Source organism: Ornithodoros turicata, chromosome 2 (assembly GCF_037126465.1).
Source record: "Ornithodoros turicata isolate Travis chromosome 2, ASM3712646v1, whole genome shotgun sequence".
Lineage (NCBI taxonomy): Eukaryota > Metazoa > Arthropoda > Arachnida > Ixodida > Argasidae > Ornithodoros > Ornithodoros turicata.
Window position 1 is genome coordinate 322655 of NC_088202.1, and position 9501 is coordinate 332155.

Below are 9501 nucleotides of genomic sequence, written 5' to 3' on the forward strand. Positions count from 1 at the left end.
TGTACTGTGAAGAGTCATTTGAGTATATACAGTTGTGTACAAGAAAAGCCACAGCAGGCACTTTGTGGAAGTGAAATCGACATTTCAACCCATGCAAAGACTTATTACCAGATGGAAAACTCCCTGTGATCTTGAGGACACACGAGGCTGTGTGAAAACATTAAAGCTGTCACGACAATCGCATAGAGAATGGGCGACGAAGCGACAAAGGGTACTACGATGCCGTGGTCTCCATGCTGCATGGTAAGTCTATTCTAATTGGTGCCACCTTCTTGGTTATGCAATATTGTGTGCACGTTGAGTGGTGAATGTTGCAGACAAAATTTGTGGTGGGGCGGGCGGCGTGTCCGCCTTTACTGCGCCCGTGTTCCGTCTATTTTTAAAACAATGTTCCTTCAGTATCCTGTGATGTTGGTTGTGGTTCTTAATTTTCATTGAGTAAAGTCGCCGCGGGGAACGGAATAACCTAGCGTAAACATCGACACTAATTATTGTCTAAATCCTCCGTGTGTCGTCGAGTCACTCCATGTCTTTGAGTCGTACAGTGTACATCTAGTCTGCACGCTTTCTTTGCTTCCGAATCTTTTTAAACGTATGTACTAGACGTAACACTCAAGCAGCAGTTTAGCTTTCCTATGTGGTTTTTCAGAAAGCAAAAAGGGTCTGGTCGAAGAAATTTCCAAGACAAGGAAAAGGATACCAAGAATCATCACCTCAAAGAAGACGATTGCAATGGTAAGTTGAAGTGAAGATATGGCACAGTTGAACATGAGAGAATCTTTCATCGTTAACCATCTTTCGTGACACAGATGTTGAAGTCATTTAGTAGTTGATATAGACATGCACCATCCACAGCTGGGAGTGGATATCCAGACGATGTTAGCGATTGCAGGTCCGTGTGCATGAGGCAGCATGTGCTTTCCATAATATGTCATTCACATATCAATGTCTAAAACAAGTCAATCTGACCTTGACGTGCACGTCGCCCAGGGGCCCTATTCTCGTCAAAAGCAATGCACGCATTACTTCCACGTCACGAGTTACGTCATGTGTTTGCGTGGAGCCTTGGACTGGCCGTCGTTACTTAGGCAACAACTTCGGTGTTCAGTGTTATTTGCATTGTGACGGTCCGAGCTTCTTGATAAAATCGGTTTCACAGACTTTTTCCAATTTTCTAACATCAAACGGACAGCGCGCCCCGTTGCTTTCAAACGGTCGCAAGAGCTCGTGTTGCCCCACAGTTGAGAGCCATAAAACTTTAGTTCACATGTACGGGGCAGAGTCTCTCCGTGAGAGGGGCGACATCTGCTCCTCGTTAGACAGTGTTGTTTCGCCCTAGAGGCGGCATTGTGTGGAAGATAATGTTACTGCATGTTAACGGAAGCCGTGGCAATTACAGCGTTCTTCGAATGCAGTGTCGGACGCACATGTGTTTTTGGTTTTGCGTACGTGACTGACCGAGACTGTGACATGGCGCGGGAAGGTTATATAAACCATGGATGACTTCGAGAGAGGGAGGGAGTGAGACGGTCGCCTAAACAGTCAGTCGTAGTTTGCGTCGAGGATCGGAACCAGCGAAGAGACTTCCAGATGTGATGCAGAGCGGGAGCCCGGACGGATGCCCGGAGGGAGATGGACGACGGCGGCGCATTTATGTATGGAACCCACCTTCAACCTGAGGGTTCGTCCCAGAAGTCTCCTTCCACCAGTGCTGACGTCCGGGCAACCGATGTTACGACCCAGAGGCCCAGCTGGCGGTGACTGACCGGAAAGAGGTGCACCCGACGACGATGTGGCGAGCGAAGAAACGGATCGACGAGGGCGGCAGTCGTGCTCTTGGACCAAGCCTCCAAGTGGGACGGTAGGCCTGCCACCAAGTCGCCGTCTTCGCTATTGTTTTACACAGCAGTGGACCAAGAATGGAGACCAGAGCAGATGAAGATAGACGGTAGCAGCAACCGAAAGTCACAGTGTGGAAAGCCGGTCAAAAGGCCGACGGTCGAAAGGTCACTGCCGAAATCGTTTTCAGTGTTCGTCTGCCACGCTATCGTCCATGGCCTGGTGAAGATGTGGTGTCGTCGGGGTGCGCAAAGTCAGGGTCAGTCACTCTTGCCGCTTGTTGTGTCTACCTCGTTTGTACATGATTCACGTGTTAATTTCCGGCGTGTTTTGTATAATTGTTTATTTAAAGTCTGTATCGTGTCATATAGATAAGTCGTGCCCCGTTTATCTCATGTGTATTAATGTCGCGATTTCCCTAATTTATCATGCAAGTGAATAATAGCGCTGCAGTTGAGCTTTCATTAAATCATGTTTCGTTATTGTTAATGAAGTGCATTCCTTCTCGCCTCTGCGGGTGCCCACGTTTAGTGGATCCCCTTTTCTTGGTGAATTTTGTGCTCCGTCCCTTTTGGCTACAGCGAAGGACGTCACAGCATTATGACTGGTCAGCATTTCAACAGCCCGAACTGCGGGAAAGTGTTAACCCAGTGCCCGAAGCTATGGGGCAGTGTCAGTGCCTGTTACGAATAAAAACCAATTTATCATCATGTTCACTAATTTATTTATCACACAAGTTCAGGAATTAATGTTAACTCAGAGTTTGAGCACTGGAAAGACATCGAACATCGTCTTTGTTACGTTACTGCAGTACGGCGTGTGTAAGCTCCTGCACAAGCAACACGCAGATTCCTTACACGAGCTATGTGCTGGCTAAGCGTACGGACTTGGAAGCCTTTCACAGCATATCCACTATTGTTCCGTGATGAGCATTTTCGAGGTGTTGTGTATCTTCGAGACACAATCATTATTGAGCTGTGCCCGGCTTCGCGGTCCGCAGTAAGACGTTTCCTAATTTGATATGCAGTATCTTTGCACCGGCCTTCTCCAGTCAGCATCAACAACGGTTGCTATCATCGCTTCGTATGTTGTCAGATGCAGAACAAAGCTTTCGCTGTGTGTCGTCCCTTTGTTTACATTTTGTGTACAGTGTTCTGCAACGGTGTCTAGCCAAAGAGAGGCGTCTTACTGGCTACCGGAAGCAGTTTCTGGCTAGGTCAATAGGAATATAATAAAACGTGATTTTCCGTCTCCTGTGAACATCCATGGAACGACGTCAAAATGACGTTCGCTGTATTAATGAGCTCGCATTAATATAGCGAACGTCATTTTGACGTCGTTTGTCACGTGCCGCATTGCTTTGTGATGCAGAAACTAATGCACCGTGTAAGGCGGGTATCCAAATGGCGGTGCAGTCCAGCTTTACCGTTGGACACAAAATTATGTTGGTTTTGACGTTTTACTGACGCGTGAGCATGAATGCATGGAAATGTGGCAGAATATCCCGATCTTTAGTTAAATTCGGAGCATTATTTTAGAAAGTGTTCCTGTTAGTTTCGCGCCCCGACGTTTTTCAAATCTGTCCCTTTCATACAAAAGGAATACAAAATCCCTTTCATGCAAAGGGACTTTCAAAAGTCCCTTTGCACAACTGTAACAAGACACTTGCACCAGCACATCACACGGACAGTTTAGTCATACAGTTCTCAATGTTTTGCATAACTTTACTCAAAACATTCCCATTTCCGGTGCCGGATGGGTCATTACAGGGCGTTCTCATGATTAAGACGCCGTTCTAAAACAACGCGATCGCATGCTTAAACGCTCGAGCATTGAGCTTGAGGATTGGTTCATTGCTCGTGATATTGCCTTCTCCTTGTTCATGCCTTCTTGAATTGCCAACCAATGATAGACGACCAAGAAAGCAATGTGCGCGTTAATTTTGACGGCAATAGGGCCTCAGGACTCCGTATATGTGCAATTTGTCTGCTGCTGCTAGATTTTGCGATTTGCACGCTGACCAAGCATGTTACTTTTCGAGCCAAATGTAGTTGGAAACATCACTCGGAACTGCAGGTGCAGGTCGTGCACGGTCGACCAGAGCTTCATTCATGTAGGGTTTTAGTTGACATGACTCTGAGCCCCTCGTTTCACATTTTCAAATCAAGGTGCTTGACAAACCATGCTCTTCCCAGGAGTTAAAAAAGGTTAAAGAAGCTGTGCGGAAAAGGCTGCTCAAAAAAATTCCCAAGGAGTCGTCCTGTGATGAAGATGATACACTCGTCCCTAGGAAAATGCTTGAGAAAGAGCAGCCAAAGGTGAAGCGCTTTGAACGAAAGTGTCGGGAGCTTAATGGCGAACTGTTGGAAGAAAAAAGCGAGTGCAGAAGATTCAAAGATGCACTGGTCCTGAAAATGGGTTTGTGAGGAGTTTAAATATGTTTGTAGCCACGTTGGCAACCCTGTATATATTGTACATAACTTCGTCTTTCTATGGGGGAAATAAAACCGAGCTGCAGCGTTATCTTTTGGCACCGCTAAGCGACGAAGTGGACGTGGTTGTTCTGCACTCTCGCGTGTAGGAATGCCAGGGCACCAGCTGCAGTAGACCGAAGCAAAGGTACAGCTCAACACAGGAAGCGCTCGTTTCGGACCAGTCCAGGAAGGAGGGCCTCTTCGCTGAAGAGAAGTCTCCGTCAGAAAAATCGTCAGAGGGGATGGCGGTTCCATTGCAGACCTTCACGACCTTCACCGAGAGGTTGGACGGCACAAACTATCCGACGTGGAAGTTCAAAATGACCTCGTTCTTGAAGGCGCGGGGACTTTGGACGGTCATTCGAGACAATTCACCGGAGGCAACAGAAGCGAGAGCCCTTTGGGACAAGCGGGACACAGACACTCTCAGCGCAATTGTACAGACCCTGTCAAGTTCTCAGACAGCATATGTCACCAACCAGGCTACGGCCAAGAGTGTTTGGACAAGGCTAGAGGAGGTCAGTCAGGGAATAATCTTGGAGAGAAGGCTTACATTGAGGCGCAAACTCAATGAATTGAGGTGGGAAGCTGGAGAGACTGCCACTCAGTATATGCATCGGCTGGAGTCTACAGCCGAGGAATTGCGCACCCTGGGAGACACCTTCGAGGATGCCGAAATTGCTTCCATTGCCCTGCAAGGCTTGTCGCGACCGTACCATGGAGTGGCAAGGAGTTTCGATGCCTGCCCCATGTCGGCTATTACCCCGGAAAGGGTGAAGTATGCCCTGCTGCAGGAAAAGGCGCGCCGTGGAACTTCGGTGCAAGATGCGGCATGTAAAGGGAAGCTTGTTCCGAACAAGCCGCTGGACCGAAAAGGACGTTCCTTCAACTGCTACCAATGCGGAAAACCGGGCCACATAGATCGGGACTGCTATGCCAAGAGGAAGCATAGGAATTTTGCCGGAAGCAGCGGAGGTAACAGATATCGACAGCGGGACCTGAGGCAAGAAGGGCCGAAGCAAGGAGCGAGGTTCGCGTAATCATCTCAGACCCCTGAGGTGACAGAAGAGCACTTCGCCTTCGGCGCAGACACGGATAGCATGGTGAAGACAGGAATTGACTGGTCCATTGATTCCGGCGCGAGTACCCATATGACCGGATGAAGAAATCTTCTGAGCGAAGGCGGAGGCTCCGAGGAAGGTGACGCTTGCAGATGGAAGGACCATGGAGTCTTGCGGAACCGGTACCGTGACCGTGGCCTTTAATGTTCAGAAAGGAAGCATCCTGAACATGAGAGAACTGATGTTCTGAGGCTGGAACAACATAGAAGGGACAAATACATGCAAAGCTTCAAATTGCCTAAGAAATTAACGAAGAAAGATGAAAGTCACTGAAAAGGTTAGCCAGCTGTAGGACTCGAACTCACATCTTCTGGATTGCCGGTACAGGGCTCTACAAGGGACAAACCAGTCACTCTCTCTCACTCATCCTCCTTTCACTCTTACATTTTTGCTCACTCATTCACACATTCGTACGACAGGGATCGACGCATGCGGCAACTGTTGAACATGATAGAACTGATGTTCTGAGGCTGGAACAATATAGAAGGGACAAATAAATACAAAGCCTCAAATCGCCTAAGAAATTAACGAAGAAAGATAACGGCGATCCAGAAGATGTGGGTTCGAGTCCTACAGCTGGCTAACCGTTTCAGTGACTTTCATCTTTCCTCGTTAATTTCTTAGGCAATTTGAGGCTTTGTATGTATTTGTCCCTTCTATGTTGTTCCAGCCTCAGAACATCGGTTCTCTCATGTTCAACAGTTGCCGCTTGCGTCGATCCCTGTCGTACGAATGTGTGTATGAGTGAGCAAAAATGTGAGAGTGAAAGGAGGATGAGTGAGAGAGAGTGACTGGTTTGTCCCTTCAGATGACGCACCCTGGAAGTCGCTGAGAAGGCGTGTTAGCTTAGCTCAATTGGTAGAGCCCTGGACCGGCAATCCAGAAGATGTGGGTTCGTGTCCTACAGCTGGCTAACCTTTTCAGTGACTTTCATCATTCTTCGTTAAATCCTGAACACGTTAACTGCCGAAGCAGTGTTGTACGTCCCCGGAATGGCGGACAACCTGCTATCATTATCGAAACTGACTGACAGTGGCATAGTGATAACCTTCAGCGACGATAACTGTACTGCGCACGAGGGGAGCACGTTTGTGTTCTCAGGCTTCAAGGAAGGAGGGATTTACGGACTGCATGTTGATGTCCCTGCCGTTGCACAGCATAAGAAGAGCGACGATTTTATGCTTTGGCATCGACGGCTGTGCCACGTTAACTTCGACTCGCTGGCTGAAATGGGTAAGAAGGGCAGCGTTCAAGGCTTGCCAATTCTGCGAGGTGAACGCCGCTCCTGCCAGGACTAAATCCTAGCAAAACAAACCAGAGCACCATTCAGGTTGTCAAAACACGTGCCAAGGGATTGTACACTGGAATTGTTGCACGCTCACTTGTGCGGGACATTCCATGTACCATCCATCGGCGGAAGCAAGTACACCCGTGTCATTGTTGACGACGCCAGCAGGGGTGCAGCAGTCTACTTCCTGAAGCACAAGGACAAGACTGGAGACAAGATTGCACTTTTCATACGAGAAGCAGAAATACAGACGGGCAATATAGTCAAGCGGGTCCGTATCGACAATGGCGAAGAATTCCTGGGTGGAGAACCCCAAAGACTCCTCGAAAGAAAGGGAATCATCCACGAATGGATGTCCCGTATTCGCCAGCACAGAATGGAGTGACAGAACGCATGAACAGAACTCTAGTGGAAACAGCAAGATCACTCTTAATTGAATCGCGGTTGCCCCCCGGGTTTGGGCAGAGGCAGTTAACACTGCGGCGTACGTCCGTAACTGATGCAGCAAAAGAATTTTCAACAGGAGGATTCCTTAAGAAACCTACACACGGAGGCGCCAGTCTGTAGGCTATTTCAGACTCTTCGGATGCCTGGCGTACATGATGACGACCACTGAGGGACTTCGCACGAAGTTGTACAGAAGAAGCAGACCTGCCATTTTCTTGGGGTATTGCGACAACAGAAAGGGGTACCGTCTGTACGGCCCCGAAAAGCAACGAGTGGTGTTCAGCAGGGACGTCGTCTTTGTCGAAGACAAGAGGGGTGCTGACCTACTCAATTTGGAAAACTGCGTGGTACAGCACAACGAAGAACTTCTGTATCGCAACTGCGGTTCACAAAAGCCAACTACCAGAAACCATGACGATCATGACGACGTCGTTACTGTCTACGAAGATGTGCGTTCAGAGGGCAGCACCGAAGGCGCCTGTTGCGCCGGTGAGGATCTGCACAGGGGCGACGGCTTGGGCGATGATCGAGACCAGCAAGAACACAACGAGGATCACGGACTCCGCAGATCAGCAAGGATCAGCAGGCCACCCCGACGCCTACAGATCGACACGACGAAACGCAGTTACTGCGAAATGGCGGAGGTGGAGCTCAAGGAGCCGCACTCTTACGAGGAGGCAGTAAGTTAGCCTCAGAAGGAGCGATGGAATGAAGCGATGCAAGACGAGTTGAAGTCGCTCCATGATATGAACACGTGGACCCTCGTTCCGAGACAGCCCGGCGCCAACATTGTAAAACCGAAGTGGGTTTATCGGATTAAAAGGAAATCAAGCGGGGAAGTTCAAGGCTCGTGTGGTGGCAGTAGGCACATCGCAAGTCTATGGTTTCGATTACTACAAGACTTTTTCGCCTGTCGTGAAAATAACCAGTCTGCGAATGCTGCTGGCACTGGCGAATGAAGAGGGGATGTTTATGAGACAATTAGACGTCAAAACAACGTATCTCCACGGGACCCACAACGAAGAGGTGTACATGGAGCAACCCCGGGAAGCGCTAGTGCCGACTCCAAAGTGTACAAGTTAAACACATCACTCTACGGCCTTAAGCAAGCAGGGCGGGCATGATACAAGACTCTCGACTCTGTCCTCAGAGATCAGGGGTACAGGAGACTAGAATCGGACAACTGCGTCTACGTACTGGAGATGGGGAAGACCAAAATTGACCTTGGCGTATATGTCGACAACATACTTCTGTTAGCGACCAGCACGAAGGCCATGGAAGAATCAATTGCAAACCTGGGGAAGAGGGTAGCCATTAAAGACATCGGCGAACCAAAGTACATTCTTGGCATCCAAGTGGACCGCAAAAAGCAGACAAAGCAACTGACGATAAGCCAAGAAAGTACATAAAGGACATCTTAAAACGTTACCACATGGAAGGCTGCAAGCCCGTCAAGACTCCTATGGAAACAGGACGTGGGAGCTACACAGACGAACCGGCACCGACAGAGGAGAGGCCCCCATCCATACCCTACCAAAACCTGATTGGGAATTTTATGTACCTCGTCCAAGGCACTCACCCAGACATTGCATTCGCGACTCACTTTTTGAGCCAGTACAATACCAACTTCCCCATCACACGCTGGAAGATGGCGAAAAGTGTGCCACGGTACCTACAAGGCACAAAAGACGCTGGGATTACGTATCGGGTATGTGGCGAACCTGTCGTCGGACATTGCGACGCAAGCTGGAACGAGTCAGGAACGGGCCATTCACGGAATGGATACGCTGTCGAAGGGAGTCGTAAGTTGGAGATCGACCAAGCAGCAAGTGGTCGCGCTCTCGACGTGCGAGGCTGAGTACATCGCCGCTACGGAGGCAATCAAGGAAGGCAAATGGCTACAAATGCTACTTGATGAACTTGGATTAATAAATAAGGCACTAAAGGAATAGAAATTAGGAGTGACAACCATTCCGCGATATGCCTAATGGAAAATCCTGTCAAGCACCAGCGTTTAAAACATATTAACCTTAAATATCTCTTTGCGAGACGAGAAGTAGAGAACGGGGATTTCGTCATGACCTACCTCCCAACAGATCGAATGACGGCAGACTACCTGACTAAGGCGGTTGGCAGCGTGAAAAATCTGGTGTGTGCAACCGGATGCGGGTTACAGCTTGCACAGTCTCAGTCGAACCTTGAGAAGTGGCGACTAGTCTGGCTGGCTGCAATACACCTGGTTACCAACGTGAAGGGGTGTGTGTTGGTAGCCACATTGGCAACCCTGTATATATTGTACATAACTTCGTCTTTCTACAGGGGAAATAAAACC

General features: G+C 48.8%; 1 protein-coding gene across 1 annotated transcript; it reads left to right on the top strand.

Moving 5' to 3' along the window:
- The first annotated feature begins 8601 nt into the window (after positions 1 to 8601).
- Positions 8602 to 9027, top strand: LOC135386461 (uncharacterized). The gene has a single exon (XM_064616366.1). The coding sequence runs from the start codon at positions 8602 to 8604 to the stop codon at positions 9025 to 9027; it is 426 nt and encodes a 141-aa protein (XP_064472436.1).
- Positions 9028 to 9501: the final 474 nt, after the last annotated feature.